At 35.9% G+C, this 21,016-nt stretch overlaps 3 protein-coding genes, 1 long non-coding RNA gene and 1 pseudogene across 5 annotated transcripts; 3 read left to right on the plus strand and 2 right to left on the minus strand.

Moving 5' to 3' along the window:
- Window positions 1-3,042: 3,042 nt before the first annotated feature.
- On the plus strand, window positions 3,043-5,455 carry LOC147563317 (cytochrome P450 CYP749A22-like). Its single transcript, XM_086636535.1, has 5 exons — window positions 3,043-3,483; window positions 3,570-3,793; window positions 3,885-4,117; window positions 4,244-4,628; window positions 4,879-5,455. The coding sequence occupies exons 1-5, from the start codon at window positions 3,105-3,107 to the stop codon at window positions 5,305-5,307; spliced, it is 1,650 nt and encodes a 549-aa protein (XP_086492661.1). The 5' UTR covers window positions 3,043-3,104; the 3' UTR covers window positions 5,308-5,455.
- Window positions 5,456-6,016: 561 nt separating this feature from the next.
- On the minus strand, window positions 6,017-8,212 carry LOC147563318 (uncharacterized). The gene is made up of 2 exons (XM_086636544.1): window positions 8,023-8,212; window positions 6,017-6,914 (listed from the first exon to the last, which is right to left on the minus strand). The coding sequence occupies exons 1-2, from the start codon at window positions 8,144-8,146 to the stop codon at window positions 6,106-6,108; spliced, it is 933 nt and encodes a 310-aa protein (XP_086492670.1). The 5' UTR covers window positions 8,147-8,212; the 3' UTR covers window positions 6,017-6,105.
- A 5,382-nt stretch (window positions 8,213-13,594) lies between these two features.
- Window positions 13,595-17,136, minus strand: LOC147563319 (uncharacterized). Its single transcript, XR_015223772.1, has 3 exons — window positions 17,003-17,136; window positions 16,753-16,873; window positions 13,595-14,924 (listed from the first exon to the last, which is right to left on the minus strand). It is a non-coding gene; the product is annotated as an uncharacterized LOC147563319 (long non-coding RNA).
- LOC147563320 (cytochrome P450 CYP749A22-like) lies at window positions 15,113-17,315 on the plus strand. Its single transcript, XM_086636574.1, has 5 exons — window positions 15,113-15,537; window positions 15,664-15,887; window positions 15,989-16,221; window positions 16,304-16,676; window positions 16,774-17,315. The coding sequence occupies exons 1-5, from the start codon at window positions 15,249-15,251 to the stop codon at window positions 17,197-17,199; spliced, it is 1,545 nt and encodes a 514-aa protein (XP_086492700.1). The 5' UTR covers window positions 15,113-15,248; the 3' UTR covers window positions 17,200-17,315.
- Window positions 17,316-18,825: 1,510 nt separating this feature from the next.
- On the plus strand, window positions 18,826-20,907 carry LOC147563321 (cytochrome P450 CYP749A22-like; annotated as a pseudogene). Its single transcript, XR_015234250.1, has 5 exons — window positions 18,826-19,115; window positions 19,243-19,466; window positions 19,585-19,817; window positions 19,941-20,313; window positions 20,410-20,907. The product of XR_015234250.1 is annotated as a cytochrome P450 CYP749A22-like (transcript).
- The last annotated feature ends 109 nt before the right edge of the window (window positions 20,908-21,016 follow it).

Raw genomic sequence — 21,016 nt, forward strand, 5'->3', positions numbered from 1 at the left:
AAAAATAAATAAATAATAATACATAAGTACATATGTGAATCATCAATGATTTTCATTATCTTACTTGTTTAATTTTTTGCTCGTAGTTTATTTTTGTACGAAGGACTCGAAATTAAATTTCGCCCAGGACCCTCAAATTTTCAGCCACGGCTCTGCAAAGAGCTCTTAAAATAAGGAACGACTTCTTCACTTTCTTTACGGCAATTACTTTTAAAGCTCTTTAGACCATAATTTGTTATCTCAATTACAAAGCTTAAAATGGCCTTAAGAAGGAAGAATTTGAGCAACTCTTTTCTCTGCAGAATCTATCAAGCCTTTTACATATAAGATCACTTCATCCACTCCCTCTACTTTGTCTAATCCAAAAAAGCTACTTCCCAGAGTGTGAGTTTTGTTTAACTTCTCTACAAAAACGAGTTTCCACGACCAACCATTTGTTTCTATTCACAATCGGGTAGTAATTTAAGATATATGCAGAATGAGACAGAGTACTATGAATGATATAATAATATTACAACAGTTATACACCAAATTCATTTTGAATAGTTTAGGGCAAAAACCATGTACAATTGTGTAAAGTAAAACATATTGCTTTTAGTTCGTCGATCGAAAACAATACATTGGTTCTCTATTTACAATAGCATAGAGAGTAGTTTAGAGAGAGAAAGTAAGATACCAAAAGTTAGTTACAAATGAAATGATGCTTAACAAACCATCTAACATAGGTGAAAGAGATGTCCTTCGACCAAAGATGCAATGCGAACACTTTGTCGGATAGGATAACTGATGAAGAAGAACATCAAATTCGGACAATTTAGAGACTGTAATGTTTAGCTAGAAACCATCTACGATCGTCGAATCACGGGGCGATTCGCGGCTAACTTCGTATGGATCCTATATCGGGGTACACCAAAGAGTGTCGATTTGATCGAAAGATATGACTAGAGGGATGAGACATATAAGCAGGAGTTAGACCCATAAATATGGACATAAGGCCAAAGGAAAAGCGAAGGCAAATGTACGAGGCCAGAACTAAGGGAGTTCTAGGTTGGGCATATAAGGCCCATTAGTGGGTTGGGCAAGGCATGATCGGCCACACTAATAGGGTCGGCCAGACCTATCCCTTTAGGGCATAAGGGTGGTCGACCATAATAAGGGAATAGAAGTTTCTATTCCGAGAAAATTTTAAGTCTCTTCTATTTTGGTTTTTAGGAATCCTAATTAGGTTTGGACTTTGACTTTAGGGATTCTATATAGGGGTCTCATTGGAACAGATTAGGTGTGAAAAATTCTCAAAGAGATTTCTGACTCCACAACATTAAGTAGAGAAAGAAATAAATAATAGTTCCCAAGTATCTATCAAGTCTAAAGAAGAAGGTGGTTTTCGTCTAACTACCGTAAAGTTCTAGCTAATTTGAATGTGGGAGATCAAGTTGATTACTGTGGTGTCTCAAGTAGAGGAGTTACAATTGGAGCTCTTAGTCTTCTTAAATCCAACCGAATAGTCTGTGGGAAATAACGATTAAGGTAATCTCTAAACTACTTAGTTTCATCTTTAGCTTATGCATGACATCCTGGGGATACTTGTATTAGACATTAGATGCCTGAGATTCTACTTAAAACACTAGGAGACACCATAGCCCTGCAATAGGTACGTGTGAAGTACATGTATGTGTGTATGCCCATAACATCTATTAGATGCACCCATAGAAGATGATGGTCGGCCTCTAGTTTTTCAGTTCCAGTTCCTTCTCTTTCCTCCATTAACGCCATTTCATCAAAAACTTCCAATTCTCTCACAAGAAAATAAGAAAGAAAGAATTCCCAGAAATATGGCCAGTAGCAGTTATGTGATGGAAATTTCTTGCTGAGCTAGGACCATCGAGAATAGATGCGTCGATTCGTTTGACTCCCGTGCACTTGTTTGCGTCCGTCAGATCGTCGCGACCTACGGTAATAGCTTGGCTCGCGTTACACCAGAGTAGGTGTTGAACAAAATTCCGACGAGATCCAACGTCTACCCAACGGTATACTGCGGATCCTCATGCACCGTCAAATCTGTCCTTCTCAAGCGCCACGTGTTGTTGAAAGCTCAATATTGACCTTGGGTCAATTGATTTTGACCCCAACTTTGACCTTCTCGTCCGGGACTCCGATTTCACTTCCGCGTTCTCCGTTGGATTCGTCTTCGATTCCACTTTTCATCCGAGTACCGCAATTGGCCAAAATTACCAGACTACCTTTATCTCTAAATAACCGAAATGCCCTTCGTGTGTGTCTTTCTCAAATTTCATCTGTTTTTTGTGCTCAAGTCTGTAAAAGACACCTCGACAAAGGAGACAATCAATTTATTAGAATAATACTTCGAAATAGACTAACTTGATAAAGTTAGAGACATTTTCATGTCTCATCATAGGGACAGGAGCTGGTCCACATATATCATAGTGAATCAATTGGAGAGGACAAGAGGATATGCCATCATATGGAAGAAATGTGAGTCACTGACTTTTGCCCGATTGACAAGAGGAGCATATAGTACTGAAATCCTTTGAAGATAAGTGAATTTTATGATCCTTCTCTAACGCCAAAATTATATCTTTGGAAGGATGCCCAAGCCTTCTATGCCAAGTCTTGGTTGAGGCAGTCACGGAGTAAGCTTCTTCAAAGGTTTCTTGTTTACTGACGTAAGGATTGATTGTGAAACCAATGCTATACAAGTTGTTTACAGTTGGTCCATCAACTAAGACTTCCTTGGACCATAAATCTCTAATAAGAAAACGCCATGGCAGAAATTCAACACTAAAGAAATTTTCTTTAGTAAAATTGGAAATAGACAAAATGTTTTTTTTCGATATTTGGCACATGTAGCAGCACCTTTTTTAGTTGAAAAGAGTGTGTTCCAGCTGAGACAGTGATTTGGCCTGTGTTGTCAATGTTCAAATACTTGCCATTTCTTATCATGACCCCATTTGTACCTCTATAAGTACTATCATGTAGGTTACTTTTTTAGTTAGTCATGTGACTTGTAGCACCTATATTAGCAATCCATTTCTTATTTTTTCATTTTGACAGGGTAAATTTGCCTCTTCAGAGCTAGGTACAGTATGGCTCATTGTCAAGGTGTTTGCACTTATAGATCCTCATCCAACTCTCTCTCTCTCTCTCTCTCAACATTGTTTTTTGTTAGAGGAAGTGAAGAAATGGGAGTCTCAGTTTTAATGGTAGTAGTCTATTATTTGCTTCCTCTGTTTTTATTATTAGCTCTTACCAAGTTCCTAGACAAAGTATGGTGGAAACCAATTCATATAAGAACTAAATTAGCTTCACAAGGAATCAAAGGTCCTCCTTACAAATTTCTTCATGGAAACACCAAAGAAATCTTCAACATGTTAAAGGAATCAAGAAACAAACCAATCAAAGATTTGTCCCATGACATCTTTCCCAAGCTTCTACCTTTTACACATTTATGCATCAAAACTTATGGTATTGTTACTACCACAACTTTCAATTCTAGATCATTTTTTATCGAATTAATATTGATTTTCTAATATGGGTATTACGAAAAATAGGTAAAGTTTATCTTTCTTGGCATGGTCCTACACCTCAGTTGAACATAACGGAACCTGAATTGATCAAGGAGGTTTTTAACAATAGAGATGGAGCATTTGGGAAGAAGAAGGCTCAAGGGTTCATTAAGAAGCTATTAGGAGATGGGCTTGGGACAACCCAAGGCCAGAAATGGGTCAAGCAACGAAAATTAGCTAACCATGCTTTCCATGGTGAAAGCTTAAAGGTTTTTCTTGATGTTCTTGTTAGTTTTCTATCTATAAATGAATGTATATGTATGTATCTTCCTTTTAAGCTACTTCTTGCTTTGGTTGAAGGGAATGGTTCCTGCCATGATCGCATCGGTCGAGTCGATGTTAGAGAGATGGAAGCATGAAGAAAGCAAGGAGATCGAAGTACTCGATGAATTTAGGGTTTTAATGTCGGAAATAATATCAAGAACTGCATTTGGGAGTAGTTATGTTGAAGGAAAGAACATTTTTGAGATGTTGATGAAGTTGACTTTAATTTTATCTGCAAATTCATTTAAGATAAGGTTCCCTGGTATTGGGTAAGCTTGCAACTATATATATATATATATATATATATATATATATATATATATATATATATATATATATATATATATATGAATTGCTCGAAAAGCGACTGCTAAAATTAATTCATATTGTGGCAGAAAATTTTGGCCAACGAAGGACGAGATCGAAGCAAACAAAATAGAACAAGAAATACAAAAGATGATCTTAGAGATAATAAAGAGAAGAGAAGAAAAGATGAAGAAAGGAGAGGTAGATGGTTATGGGAGTGATTATCTTGGATTGCTAGTAAAAGCTAATAAGGATCTTGATGAGAGCAAAAGATTTTCGATCGAAGATATGATTGATGAGTGCAAAACATTTTACATTGCTGGTCATGAAACCACAACAAGTTTGTTAACATGGACATGTCTACTTCTAGCCATTAACATAGATTGGCAAGACAAGGCAAGAACAGAGGTGATGGACTGTTTTGGTTCAAACAATCCGACTCCAGATGATATTTGGAACGCGAGATTAAAGACAGTAAGTATAAAGTTTTACCCACAGTCTTACTCAACACATGGATGACACAATCTGTACTTTTGATTTTAAATCTATCAGAGTTTTCAAGAAACAACTGATGCAAGTACGTAGCCAGATATATATGTCACATAAGCTTTTGAGTCAAACTGATTCGAGCTCTGAGTGAGGGAAAAGAATCATTTCCCATAATTTAAGCCAATCTACAATCATTTCTTCTTATTCTTATTGCTTTTCTTTTCGTTTTTTGCAGATGAACATGATTATTAATGAAACTCTAAGGCTTTATATTCCATTTCCTAGCATAACAAGAACAGTTTCAAGAGAAGTCAGACTTGGAAAGTATACCCTTCCACCAAATATAGATGTTATTATGCCAATTATAGCAAATCAACATGATCCTGAGATATGGGGAAAAGATGTTCTTCTGTTTAAACCTGAGAGATTTTCAGAAGGTGTCGTGAAAGCAACAAACAACAACCCTACCGTCTTTCTTCCGTTTGGTTTTGGACATCGATCTTGTGTTGGTATGAACTTTGCCGTAACCGAAACGAAGATTGCTCTTGCAATGATTTTGCAACGATATCATTTTACTCTTTCGCCTGCATACGCTCACTCACCATCTCAACGTCTCGCTACTCATCCACAACATGGACTTCAAATCATTTTGCACGCGGTATAATAGAAGCTTCCTCTAATATGCATATATTATATGAGTAAGATCGACTCTTACTTATACATAAGTTTTATGGCGTTTTATGTTCTATTTTATGCACATGGTATATAGTTAAACATTGCTCATTAAATGAACCCTTTTCATCGTTCTTCTAGGACTAATAGTCTGCAACTTCAGATCGATGTACAAAGCTAGCCGATCATTCACATAAAATAGATTAAATAACAAGTAGCTAGAAAGTATACATAAACGACCAATTTCTCTTCCAATATCATTTCATCGTTCTTCTAGGACCAATTTCTCTTCCAATATCGGTTGGTTAGCTTCTTTCTAAACAAGTCCTTTTTAAAGTAACTTTGATGAGTCTTTGCGCAAAATATTTTCAATTTCGTCCAACCCGAGTACACTTGAAAGCTCTAGTGTTCTCGGATTTTGGAGCTTGGAACACCTGACCCGAGGTCTTATGTTTCCATGGGTACCTGAACTCGGCAGGATTCCCATCCCTAGGCTCGACCAAAACTCAGGTGCAGGTGAAGGGTATATTCCCAGTGCAAATTTTTTTCCCAACTTGGTGAATATTATCCTATAATGCCACAATTAGAGCAACCCATGGTTAGAGCTAACATTGTTGTGATACTATGTTAAGATTCACCGAGTGAGGTTGTCTTCGGACGGCAAAAAAAAAAATAGCAAAAACTATTACATTTCACAAACATGGTAAAGTTTTCTTTATATTTCCATTAAGTTGTAGCTGAAAACAGATTAAGAAGCACAAATTAAGAGCTTAGCCATTTGACTTCTTCCCTATAGAATTGGAAGAAACTTATAAATCATTGGAATAACAGGAATACAAAAACACATTTCAGCTCCATCCAAGCACAAACAAAGTTGCACGCCCCGTGAAATTCCGCTTGATTTTGCAATTCTTTTAGCGTAAGGAATCGCTTCTTCTGCTATTTGTAATAAAGAAGTCGAAGAACTCTTAATATAAGGAACAACTTCTTTCACTTTTTTGGTAAAATAAAAAGAACTTTTTACCTCATAAATAACTTCTCCCACTTTTTCTACTCCAAAATAAAAATAGCTTTTCCCATAAGGAATTATTACTTCCTTTAGTTTCTCTTCTCCAATTTGTATTGTTCTCTTCAAATAAGGATCAATTTTCTTCAAGATTTCTTCGACATAAGGAACAGTTCCCTTCAATGTTTCTAGTACAAATTTGAAAAACCTACTAACATAAGGAATGAGTTTAAAATAAGTACTTTTAGACCCAGAAATGACTTCTTCCACTACAAAATAGAAAAAACTCTTCAAATAAGGAATGGCTTCCTTCACCTTTTCCACTAGAAAATAGAAAAAGCTCTTAATATAAGAAGCACTTTCTTTCACTTTCTCAACTACAAAATACAAGAAGCACTTAAAATAAGTAAAAACTTCTTTCACTTTCTCTGGTATCAAGTCTATAATGGGCATTATAAGTGGAACTGTTTCATTAAGTTTTTCGTTTGTAAAGATTACCCATTCATTTGTATAGTTGAAGACTTCATTTACTCTCTTAAGTGCTTCATCTAACTTCAATGTGACGAATAATCTTCGTGGCGGAATTTCTAATTCTGGAACAATAAACCATAATAAAACATCAAGATTCGATTATGCTACATATTTTGGGTCTTTTCAACAATGTTATATATCATATGCATCTTAAGTTGTTGAATCGACCCATCCACCTGATTGACTCATGTATTGGGTGGAGATCGTTAGTTGACCGATTAGGTCCCATGGCATGACGGTGAACCCTCCACTCAAAGATTTCACACTTAAAAGCATTCATATGTAATGTATGTGTTTGTGTGTATACATATATATAGTCGGAAATGTCATACCGACCCTAGTTTTACTTGGGCCGACCCAAGACTCGGGGACTTGGATTGTGGGGTAGCCAATCCTGAGTAGGGGTGAACATCGGTTGGATAACCGACTTTTTCGACCAATCCAAAGTCCAAACCGAAGGGTTCGGTTTTTTCAAATCTAAATCCGAACCAATCCGCTCATGGTTTGGTTCGGTTACCGATCCGAACTATGCTTGAACGGTTTGGATCGGTTGGATAACCGAACCACCTGTGATATTTTACCATATATAAAATTTCGCACTTTCGACTTAAAAACGCGGAACTAACTTAACTATTGAATTAAGCTACAACTCTCCACGCCATTTACTTCTATTACACATGCATTAACTTAACTATTAAATCTCAACCGTTCATCATTCCTATCATTTATATTTATATATATAATAACAATACATGGTTTGGTTCGGTTTGTTCGGTTATCCGTCAACCAAATCCATAAACCGATCCAAACCACTCGGTTTTGCCATTTTAACATCCGAACCAATCCGGAATACTATTGGATCGGTATCTAAACCGTTGAAATCTGTTTGGATCGGATTGGATCGGTATCTAAACCGTTGAAATCTGTTTGGATCGGTCGGTTTGATACTAAATGAACACCCCTAGTAGGATGCACAAAATTTCCTGAGCAGATCCCGTCCCCGACTAATTGGGATGCACTAAAATTCAAAAATCTCGTCTACAACTACTTAGGATGCACAAAATTTCAAATAAGAACACGAAGAACATGAATAAAAAGTAAAAAATAAGTACATGTTCTACTGCTTAAACTTTAATAACGAATGAGAATAAAAAGAGGAATCAAACTCACCGTTGGATTGAGAAGCAGTAAAGAAAGAGAAAGATCCGAACAACACTACAATAAGAAGAAGAAGAAGAAGAAGAAGAAAAGTGTAGGTTTTTATCCATTGGAGAAACCTGCAACAATATGCCATAAGAGCTTTAGCTGTTCTCTAATGAAAATTAAAAACTCCCCTTCTGATAAAACATCATGTCAAGTCAACTAACAATAAAATAATGTTTTTTTAAAAAAAAAAATCCAATAATAATATGCATTTGGTATGAATTTTATAATAAATGAGTCAGAGGCCCTAAAAAGTGGGGGTAAATAATGTTAAACCCCAACCCAGTTAGTAATTGAGGATTAGGTCCAACATCTCAAAAAATGTGACAGTTCCCTTTCCATCGATTTATTCCTTTCCATTTTGCCCCTGTCCAGTTGTTATACCAACTCAGCCTCCCCTTCCTTACTCATCTGACTAGTTGAAAATTGCATTAAATGAGGAGGTCTAATCAGAAGCATTAAATGAGGAGAATCTCTCAAAATTAAATTTCCGTTTTAAAATTTTGAGAAAATCTCTCAAATTAGATTTCCTTCCAAAATCTTTCTCTCTCTACAACCAAAACAGAGATTAATGGCGCCATTTTCGAATGAAATTTTTAGTTGAAATTTTCGTTCCAGTTTTGATCTCTTTCTTCATCTATTTATAGATCAAAGGATCTTCTGTTTTTGTTTAAGTTTCATGTTTTTTTTCAAGTCAGTGATTTTAATATAAACCCATCTTCTTGCCTTGAATGCTATCATTTAATGTTTCTTCTGACATGAATGATCCTTAAACAAGAATAGTTAGACTCTTAAAATTCATCTTCTTCATCTCTTTCAATCTCTAGAAACATCAAAGTATTATGTTCTTTCTCTCTCTAAAAGTTTTATGTTCTTTCTCTCTCTAAAAGTTTTATGTTCTTATTTATCTTCTTCATCTCTTTCAATCGATTATATTATTGCTCTCTCTATCTTTTTTGAAAGATTATCTACTAAAACAGAAAAATATTTTAAAAGAGCAAGAAATCTATTGAGGTTGAAGAGAGAAATCTAAAAATAAATTAAAAAGAAATAAATCTGGAAAGTTGGTGAAAGAATTTCGAAAGTTGGAAACAAAATTTCCTGTACACAGAACAATTCCCGCGGTACATAACCAAATGCCCAGTACACAGAACAATTTCCGGTACACAAGAAAATTCCCAGTATAAAAATGTCTAGTACATAACCAAATGACCAGTACACAGAACAATTATACCGGTACACAAGAAAATTCTCAGTTCAAAAGTGTCTAGTACTGAACCAAATGGCCAGTACACAGAACAATTATACCGGTACACAAGAAAATTCTCAGTTCAAAAGTGTCTAGTACTGAACCAAATGGCCAGTACACAGAACAATTCTCGGTACAAAAGAAAATTCCTAATACAAAAATGTCTAGTATATAACCAAATGGCCAGTACACAGAACAATTTCCGGTACACAAGAAAATTCCCCTGTACAAATCAATGAAAAACTACAAAAAATGAAGAAATTTGTTAGGATTGGAAAGAGATAAGAAATAAATCTGAAAAAAAAAAAAACGAAATTTGTTGAGATTGGAGAGAGAAATATGTGTGGGAGCAAAAAAATAGAAAAAGAACGAAAATGGAAAGTTGGTAAATTTTGTAATGGCAATTCTGTAAATTCGTGGAAAGTACAAGGTTTGATGTCAGGTGCGTCAGACTATTTTTTTTTTAAATTCGCATTTTTCGAGAATTTTTCGGTGGCAATTTTGTAAATTTATAAGAAGTAAACTGTCTGATGGGAGGTGTGTCAGATTATTTTTCAGAAATTTTCGAATTTCCCAGACATTTTTCGCTGACAGTTTCGTAAATTTTGAAAAAAAGAAGGGTGTCTCCGAAATTCCGCCCCCCACCCTGACATGTTGGACCTGCTCCTAATTGATTTTCTGATTTGGGATCTCCTCTATTCCTTTATTTTTTGGACGTTTTTCCCAATCCCTCTGAATTTTATAACCAATTATCTATTTGGAAAAAGGAATATACCAAATTTAGCTATCCTCTAATGAAAATTAAGAACTCCTCATTTTAATAAAACATCATGTCAAGTGAACTAACAATAAATTAATTTTATAACGGATTTTACAATTCAAACTACCAAACAATTTTACCACAAAATATTAGGATTATTTGTGTTTAACTCCCAATGTGTGACCAACTGGACGATTTGGCCTCTATAAGTGGCCAGGCTTCCAATGTTGTTCGGAAGTTCGATTTGACTTCTAAACTTTAACTAACCTTCCAATTTAACCCTCATGGCATTTCTGTAGTTTGATTTCCTTCTTTTTTTCACCTAACCTACATCCTTCTCCATATTCCACCTAACCCAGGAGAGGGGGCAGGGGGAGGCTACCTCTGGCTGTAGTCACTAGTCAGGGGTATTTCTAGGCTAAAGAGCAAGATTGAACATAATAAGAGAAATAGCCAAGTGGTCTTATACTTGCTCTCCCACCCACCACGTCCTGAGTTCGAATCCCTACCCCTCCTTTCCATTTTTTAGTTTCTGTTTGTTAAATTAATTCTGAATTGGCCTTTATTTACATTGTGTTTTCACTTTTAGTCTAAAGTTATACCCCTACTTCTGAACCTACTTCTTTTTTAACCCTTTAATTGTGCTAAGCCAAGTTTTACCCACTTTTTAGATGTCGGTCAAGTTATATTTTAGTTATTTCTTTGTTTACAAAGTGGGAAAAGTAGAAAAAATTTCAGGGAAGACGGTGCAAAACTAAAAAAACGCACCCCAAAAATCGCCGGTAGAAAGTCGTCGGCCGGATGTTGCCGACGACAGCCGACATCATCTTCTCTCTCTCTCTCTCTCTCTCTCTCTCTCTCTCTCTCTCTCTCTCTCTCTCTCTCTCTCTCTCTCTCTTTCTTCTCTTTCTCTCTCTCTTCTGCCTCTCTCTCTTCTCTCCTTTCTCTCTCTCTAAATTTTGGCGAAGGGAATCGTCCCTTGGTCTGGTTTTCCAGAGGAAGGTTTCGGCGAAGGGGATCATTCCCTTCGCCGGAATTTAGAAAGATAGAAAGAAAAAGAGAAGAGAGAGAAAAAAAAATCGATGGAGATAGAGAGGGAGAAAGGGACGAAGAGAGAGAGAGGGTCGCCGGCGTTAATTGTAGAAGTCGTCGGAATCTGGTGGAGGTCGTCAGAGTTCTAGTTGAGGTAGAGGACGGAAACTTTGTTGATTTTCCCAAAACACTGGCCTTTTCATTTCTCATTCTCGAAATATTAAAGTTTTTTTTTTCTTTTTTCTTAGGTTATTTATCGATTGGCCCCCTAAAATTATTATCGTGCCACCTTTGAGAAAATACAAAGAACTCTTTTTCAATTTTATGCATTGACTAAAAACGTCAAACAATAATACCGAGATATCGGTGTTCAATAGAAAAAATGTTTGGATGAAGATAAAGGGCTAAACGTTAGCAAGATGAAAGTAGAAATAATGAAAGAAAAAGGAGCACTATTGCAAAGTTTTTGTTTCACCAATCAATGAAAGGAAAATTAAAAGTAAAGGTCATCTCCTCACCTGGAAGAAAAAAAGAATTGTTTTGAAAGAAGAAAATTGAGGTCAACCTCACCCACGTTAGTTGACCATGTACTTATAGAGAATTCGGGTCCATGATCATGAATCCAAATCAATGACATGGTCGCCCGCTTACAGCCATTTGGTCCGATGTTGCAAGTGCCCAACCTTATTTTATCCCCACACACCAAACAGAGGAGTTTTAATAACTTGTTATCGAAGGAAAAGATATTCTTTCTGAATAGTACACATCCAATATATAAAAGGGAGATTTTGACATTGACCCCCACTTTTATATCAATAATAGGACTACACCCCCATTTTTTTGAAACTTTTGATTTATACCCCCACTTGGACGGAAACCTCAACTCGGAGTTAAGTTTCAAGCGTGTGAATTGCACATGTGGATCAGGACGAAAATACCCATGTTTACATTTCAATTTCAAAATACCATCTTCTTTCTTCCCAATCCCTAATCTCCTCTATCACCACATCCACCTTCATCCACCATTCTTGCAGCCAGTCCATATTAACCAACCGCCCCACCATCATCTTCTCCCACTACTACCAACATCTTCATGTTCACAACCCACCACCACCACCACCATCTTCATCTTCACAAAACACCACCACCATTATTACCATTGGGTCAGTCGATGATAATGGTGGAATTTTAATTACCTCCATGACCAATCAAAATAGGGAAGAAGAGCCACCACATATAATAGAGACGATTAGTCTTTCCACTGATAACAATTTTCTCCTCTAAAGCTCACCTCTTTTGAAGAACTCTAAACGTGATCTCTCTCATTAATTTTCTGCAAAATTAATTCACTACTCATCTCTCAAATCAAATTCATTTTCAAGATCAAAATTAATTAAGATTGAGATTTACAACTTCTTCAAATTTATGATTCAAGAAACATCAATATAATTTCTACAATAAACACCACAAAGAAATTGAACCCAAATCTTCAAATTCTTTAAACTTCAAATCAGAACTCAACTAATAACCTAGTTGAGAGTTCCTTTATAGAATTTGAAAAAGAACTTGATTTTTTGCCTATTTTGATTAAGGGTTTATTTCCAATTAAGAAATCTAAATAGAAAAGGAAAGGACATCAACTTACACTTTCTCTCTCTTCTTGAAATGTTTGCCAACAACTGGTTTCTACTTTCTAGACTTGCTGAAGAAATCCTATTGGGAGATAAACTTATTTTAATTTGAAGAGAGATAGAGGATAATTGGTACTTGGGTAAGAGAGTTATTGATCTGATCTTTGGAGAAGGTAAAGGCTTTGGCTTCATTAGGGTAAATAGTAGAGAGAGTGAGAAGAGAGATGAAAGTTAATGTTGGAATGGAGAGTGAAATTGGTGGTCTTAAATTGGAGAGAAACATTTTCTTTAGGAGTGATAGGAGGTTTAAGAAGAGAGCTCCAGATGGCGATGAGTAATAAAGTAGAAGGGTTGATAGGAGGCCTTCCATGGCTGTAGCTCGAAAACCCACCTCCATCTCTCCTCTTTGTCTCTGTTTCTCTCTTTAGACAGACCACAGAGAAGGAAATTAGAGAGTCAGGATGAGTGAGAGAGAGATGGACTAGTTTAAGTTTTTGGACTGTGAAGATGTTGGTAGTGGTCTGAGAAGAGAATGGTGGCGGTGGTCGGTGAAAGTGGGTTGGTTGCAATAGTGGAGATGAAGGTGGCTGTGGTGATAGACATGATTAGGGAAGGGGAAGAAATAAGATGGTCTTTTCATTTGAAATTGAAATGTAAACATGGGTATTTTCGTCCAGATCCACATGTGCAATTCACACACTTGAAACTTAACTCCGAGTTGACGGTTTCCGTCCACGTGGGGGTATAAATCAAAAGTTTCAAAAAAAACGGGGGTGTAGTCCTAATATTAATACAAAAGTGGGGGGTCAACGTCAAAATCTCTCTATATAAAATCACACTTAAAGCCATCCATTAAGTTCATCTACTAGAGAGAGAGCAATAATGGATATCAATTTTGATAGCATGAAGAAGATGATATTAGAGAAATTGAAAGAAGTCCTTGAGTTTATAAAGAAAGTAGGTGAGTACATAAGTAACAAGTGGGATGATCTAGTACCATCCGATATAAAAGATTTGAAAATTTACCCATTTCTCATCAACGTCGTTTTACCGGTGACCGGAGGAATCTTGTTCCTTTTCTTATTTATTTGGTTCTGTAAAAGATGTTGTTGCTTCTGCGGGAGAAGGAAGAGACAATATTACAAGATGATGAAAGCTCCAGGAAGAGATTACCGTATGCGAAGGTCAGATTTTGAAGACGACCCAAGAACATATTTTCTAGGTTTGCGAGATAATAGACATCAGATTAATGATCCTAATTATCTTTGTTAATAACTAGTTGTAGTACTAATTTGGCTTTGTTTTGCTCTAATTATGTTCTTGTTTTTGTGTGGATTATTGTTATGGGTTTTGTAATGGTTTGGTTTTGGATCTTGATTAAGTTATATGAATCTGTTGGGTTTAATTAATGGGTTTGGATCTTAAAGGTACTTTTATTTTTATTTTTTTTGATGAAGATAAAGGTACTTTTATTTAGTTAATAGTTTTAGAAAAGATTAGGACTTTAAACATGATGATAAAAATACACCTTAATTTTGAAGTTAATACTATAAATTATGTCAATCTAACCCTGAAGAGAATCATCCCATATAAGCTTGATGAGGGAGATCGACATATGACCTAACCATTTTTTTAAGGACTTCTGATTTGTTGAGATGATAAATAGATTAGCTAAAATCGATGAAGAGAGAAAGGAAGAAGAAGAAGAAGAACAAAAGAGAGAAAGATGAAAAAAATGTTTAGGTCTCTGGCTGGCAATTTTCTGTTGCCGGCCGGCGACTTTCCACCGGAGGTGACGTGGGAATGAGGTGAGGAGGAGAGAGGAGATGAGATGGAGGAGAGAGGTGAAGTGGATGAAAAATAGAGAGACGAGATGATGTTTATGTTTTTAAAATTATAGGAATTAATTCCATTTTAGCCCTCAAGGATAGTTTCGGAAAAAAGTGATCATTTTTTTGCCCTTGCAGACCAAATCAAAATGTCGGACACTTACGGGAGCCAAGACAGTGAGTTTTAGTCAGTCGCAAACTTGGAGCCAAAACAGAATTAACCCAAAAAAATATTATCAAATACACAAATCTACTTGGAGATTCAAAGACTTCACATTACCATTGATTTTGATGGCAGAATGTGTAGCCATAGCATAAACTCCTGTAATGAAATCAGAAACTCCCGTCCAGAAGATTTCCAGTCGAACCTGATAGGTATTACAAACATAGAATATAAACGTTACAGGCTTATGTCTTTCGACAAAAATAAAAGCACACCTAATGTGGAAAACTAAAAAAAAAAACAATCAGCCGGCTTGTCCGCCACAAAGAATAAAAAAATATTACTCAAATGCAAGTGGGATCGATAAAACAATGGTTAAGAGTATACGATGATATTGACTAAAAATTGTTTTTTATTCTCTCTTTCTGAAACCAAGAAAAAGAAAGATTACCAAGACTTCCCTGCACTTATTTTGATTAAATGATAAGCAGAGAAAAAGATTAGATGTGATTAACAAAAACTGCAAGAAATGGATGATTTTGCATACCTATCATTAATTTTGGTCTCAGTTTCTTTCTCTCTCTATCTTCTCTTTTCTCTCTCCAAAATCATTCAAAAACTATGGTTCAACCCGGTTCATATTCAAAATATGTTAAGTTTACAGGGAATCAAAGGTCCTCCTTACAAATTCTACCATGGAAATACCAAGCAAATTCTCAACATGAGAAAGCAAATCATGAATCAGCCCATGGAGCATTTATCACATGATATCTTCCCTAAGATGCAACCTCACTATCATTCATGGATCCAAATCTACGGTAAGTCAACATTGAAAACAGGTCTACTGTCTGTTTTGTTTCTCCTCACTGAAAGGAAGAAAAACCTGGTTCTATTTCTGGATTGTTTTATCATTTCAAAACAGTTATATATGTTGGCAAGTGCAGGTAAAAATTTTCTAAGTTGGTACGGTACTAGACCTCAACTAATCGTAACCGATCCATATCTCATCAAAGAAGTTTTGAACAATAAACATGGAGCCTTCACGAAAAGGAAAGCCGATGGTTACATAAAGAAGATTTTTGGTGATGGGCTTGTTACAACACATGGAGAAAAATGGGCTAAGCTTCGTAAAATAGCTAATCATGATAATAATATTGAAAGCTTGAAGGTAAGTTAATATGTACACACACACACACACACATATATATATACATGAATACATAGTTAAACCAGAATGTGTTATAAATTTTGTTAGTATTGTTATTGAAGAGAAAAGTTCCGACTATGATCGCCGCTGTCGAAATAATGCTAGAGAGATGGAAGGATAAAGAGGGTAAGGAAATAGAGGTGTGGAAAGAATTTGAACTTCTAACATCTGAGGTGATTTCGAGGACTGCCTTTGGAAGTAATTATTTGGAAGGGGAGACCATTTTCGAGATGTTACGGACGCTCAGTTCAATGTTTTCAACAAATTATTCAATAATTAAGTTTCCCGGCCATCGGTAACGTACTAACATCCTACTCTAGTTTCTTTATTCAAGTTCTATTTAAGTATAAATTATTTTTGACAATGGATACTATTAGATCGAAGGATGACATTGAATCAGACAAACTTGATGAAGAGATTCGAAGCTCTATCTTACAGATAATAAAGAGAAGAAAGGAAAAGATGAAAATGGGAGAGCTAGATGACAATTGTAGTGATTATCTTGGATTGCTTATTAAAGCTAATCACGACATCGACAAGAGGGGGATTACTGTAGAGGAAATTATCGATGAGTGCAAAACTCTATATATGTCGGGTCATTTAACAACTACATCCTTACTTAGTTGGACATGTATGCTTCTAGCTATTAACACAGATTGGCAAGAAAAGGCAAGAACAGAGGTCATCGAGCAACTAAATCGCGAACAAACTTCAAATATAGAAGTAAACTTCCTAGCGAGATTAAAGACGGTGAGTTTTCAACATCTTTTCGATTAAAAAAAGACTTAGATGAGATAGAAGTAAAATACAGTAAAAAAAAACTTACAAAGTTTTATGGTTCTTGCAGATGAACATGATCCTTCATGAATCTTCAAGGCTTTATCCTCCTGTACTGAACATGTTAAGAAGAGTTGACAGGGAAGCAAAACTCGGAGATCTCATTCTTCCTACAAGTACAGAAGTGATTATCCTTACACTTGCACCTCACCATGATCATGAAATATGGGGAGAAGATGTTCACCTCTTCAAACCAGAAAGATTTTCAGAAGGTATAATGAAAGCTACAAAGAACATACCTGGGTTTATTCCGTTCAGCTCAGGACCTCGAGTTTGTGCTGGCATGAACTTCGCACTGAATGAAGCAAAGATTGCTTTAGCAATGATTTTGCAACGATACAGTTTCACCCTGTCACCTGTTTATGTACATTCTCCAATGCAAGGACTGATCAATTACCCACAACATGGAGTTCAAATCATCATTCAACCATTGTGATTTATGAATAACAATTTCTGTAACTTTGTTCTTGACTTGGTACTTTCATACCTGTATTGGATCCCAAACATGACAAAATTATTCAGATCTATATACTCGATAGACTATGTCCCTGTTAATACGAAGTACTGTGGGGATCCCCAGGATCCGAGTCTGAACTATTGGAATTGGACTAAGTTCAGCGGCGGATCATGAAATTCTTGGGAAATTTGGCAGAATGCCCCGATTCAAGGGGCACTTTGGGCAAATCCCTCAAATTTATTTGAAATTGGCTGATTTTTTTTTAATTTGTCCAACTGGCCCATTCTTCCGTTTTTGCCCTCGTTAAATGATGTCTACAGATTCTAGATTTCCCAAATTTTCACCCAAAACCCAGTTGAACTCTTCTCCGATCTATTTCTCTCGATCTAACCAACGGTTTTGAGAAGGCCAACTCTCTCTCTCTCTCTGAAATTATTCTCTCTTTGAAATTATTTGGTACATAGTCGAAATCGGTGGCTAAGCTTCTGGAGTTCAAATCGGTGGTTTCATGTCGAACTCCCTTGACTTCGTGTCGATTCCTTTCAAGAAAGTCCGTCATGAAGCCACCGAACTCGGCATGTAAACCAAACAAAAATCATGTTCATTAATACTTGAATTATCAGTTTATGCTTATCTTAGTTTGATGAAGATTTGCAGAAAGATTAGAAACGTAGGTTTTTAGTGGTGGTTCTAATTTCCATATCTCCGGTATCCGAGGCGGTGATGGTGGTGGGTGTGGTGTTTAGTGGTGAGGGAGAAGAAGAGAGAAGAGGCAAGTCTCAGTTATGGGTGAAATTTTGGGAAATCCAGAAATTCTAGATTTCCATATACACGAGGGAAAAAGCAGAACAAAGAAAATGAGAAGAGGGGCAGTTGGGCAATTTCAAAATCTTTTGGGGCATTTGCCCAAAATGCCCCTTGAATCGGAGCATCTGGGCGAATTTCCCAAATTTCTTCTCTATCAAGTGAACGAGAAGTCCACTTTGAAATCGTCCATCCTGTATCCAAATCACACGAAGGTAGATTCAGACAATAGAAAACTCTGTTAAATAAGTTTACCGACAAAATCATATTTATGATAAAGATCGCTAATCCTCTCACATTGAATAGTCCTGTGTTTGCTAGTTAAAAGTAAGATAGACACAGAAATCTACTCGCGGATTCAAAGACTTCTCACCTTACCATGGGTACTGCTGGCAGAATCTGTAGCCATGGAAAAAACTCCTGTAATCAACTCTTCAGCTCCATCCCGAATTCCTGTCCAACCTGATACACAAATTACGAACAGGGTATGTAAATATTACACGCTAATGTAACAAATCAACTGAAATAACTTTTATCTTCAAATCATCGTCAACCTAACACACCCAATTAAGTGGAAGGCTAAAATACAAGCGAGTCCACAAACCAAGTAAAAAAGAAATATTACTCAATGCAAGTGGGAATAATAAAATAATGGTTAAGAGTATATGATACTGACTATAAATTGTTTTTTAATTACTCTTTCTGAAAATAAGAAAAAGAAAGATACCAAGACTGCACTTATTTGGATCGAAAGACAAGCAGAGAAGAAGATTAGATGTGTTTAACAAAAAACTTCAAGAAATGGATGATTTGGCATACCTATCATTAATTTTGGTCTCAGTTTCTTTCTCTCTGTATCTTCTCTTTTCTCTCTCCAATATCTTTCACAAACTATGGTTCAACCCGCTTCATATTCAAAATATGTTAAAGTTTACAGGGAATCAAAGGTCCTCCATACAAATTCTACCATGGAAATACCAAGCAAATTCTCATCATGAGAAAGCAAATCATGAATCAACCCATGGAACATTTATCACATGATATCTTCCCTAAGGTGCAACCTCACTATCATTCATGGATCCAAATCTATGGTAAGACGACATTGAGAACTAGTCTACTGTCTGATTTTGTTTCTCATCAGTGAAAGGAAGAAAAACCTAGTTCTATTAATGGATTGTTTTATCATTTAAAAACAGTTATATATGTTGGCAAGTGCAGGTAAAAATTTTCTAAGTTGGTATGGTACTAGACCTCAATTAATCGTAACCGATCCTTATCTTATCAAAGAAGTTTTGAACAATAAACATGGAACCTTCACGAAAAGGAAAACCGATGGTTACGTAAAGAAGATTTTCGGTGATGGGCTTGTTACAACCCATGGCGAAAAATGGGCTAAGCTTCGTAAAATAGCTACTCATGATGATAATATTGGGAGTTTTAAGGTAAGTTCACTATATATATATATATATATATATATATATATATATATATATATATATCTACATGCACACACAGTTGCTTAAAAATGTGTTACAAATTTTGTTAGTTTTCTTATTGAAGAGAAAAGTTCCGGCTATGATCGCTGCTGTCGAAATAATGCTAGAGAGGTGGAAGAATAGAGAAGGTAAGGAAATAGAAGTGTGGAAAGAATTTAAACTTCTAACATCTGGGGTAATTTCGAGGACTGCCTTTGGAAGTAATTATTTGGAAGGGAAAAACATTTTCGAGATGTTACAGAAGCTCAGTTCGATGTTTTCAACAAATTATTCCATAATAAGGTTTCCAGTCTATCGGTAATGTACTAACATCCTTCTTTAGTTTTTTCTTCTATTAAGTTTATTTTTTTGAATAAGTTGATTCATCTTTCTTCTTTCTTCAATTAAGTATCTTTTTGTTTTGACAATTGCTACTATTAGATCGAAGGATGAAATAGAGTCAGACAAGCTTGATGAAGAGATTCGAAACTCTATCTTAAAGATAATAAAGAGAAGAAAGGAAAAGATGAAAATGAGAGAGTTGGATGACGATTGTAGTGATTATCTTGGATTGCTTATTAAAGCTAATCACGACATTGACAAGAGGAGGATTACTGTAGAGGAAATGATCGACGAGTGCAAAACTCTATATATTTCGGGTCATGAAACAACTACATGCTTACTTAGTTGGACATGTATGCTCCTAGCTATCAACACAGATTGGCAAGACAAGGCAAGAACAGAGGTGATTGATCAATTAAATCGCGAACAAAATTCAAATATAGATGTTAATTTCCTAGCGAGATTAAAGACGGTGAGTTATCAACATCTTTTTTTTTTTAAAAAGACTTAGATGGGAAAAGAGTAGAATACTATAAAATAAAACTTACAGATTTTATGGCTCTTGCAGATGAACATGATCCTTAAAGAATCTTTAAGGCTTTATCCTCCTACAAACATGTTTAGAGTAGTTGACAGGGAAGCAAAACTCGGAGATCTCATTCTTCCTGCAAGTACAGAAGTGATTATCCCTACACTTGCACCTCATCATGATCATGAAATATGGGGAGAAGATGTTCACCTCTTCAAACCAGAAAGATTTTCTGAAGGTATAATGAAAGCTACGAAGAACGTACCAGGGTTTATTCCGTTCAGCTCGGGACCTCGTGTTTGTGTCGGCATGAACTTCGCACTGACCGAAGCAAAGATTGCTATAGTGATGATTTTGCGAAGATACAGTTTCACCCTGTCACCTGCTTATGTACACTCTCCAATGCAAGGACTGGTCAATTATCCACAACATGGAGTTCAAATCATCATTCAACCATTGTGATTTATGAATAGCAGCTTGAATTAATTTATGAAATAAAGCTTGTGTCATTCTGTTAGTGACTCGGTACTTCCATACTTGCGTTGGAGCCCAATATTACAACATCTAAAATCATTCAGATCTATATATATATATATAACCAGCAATATACAAAAGAGAGCTTTCTAATTTTCCTGCAAGGAGAGAG

This window comes from Eschscholzia californica, unplaced genomic scaffold (assembly GCF_041429995.1).
Source record: "Eschscholzia californica isolate CP2 unplaced genomic scaffold, dmEscCali1.0.p SCAF_1, whole genome shotgun sequence".
Classification (NCBI taxonomy): domain Eukaryota; kingdom Viridiplantae; phylum Streptophyta; class Magnoliopsida; order Ranunculales; family Papaveraceae; genus Eschscholzia; species Eschscholzia californica.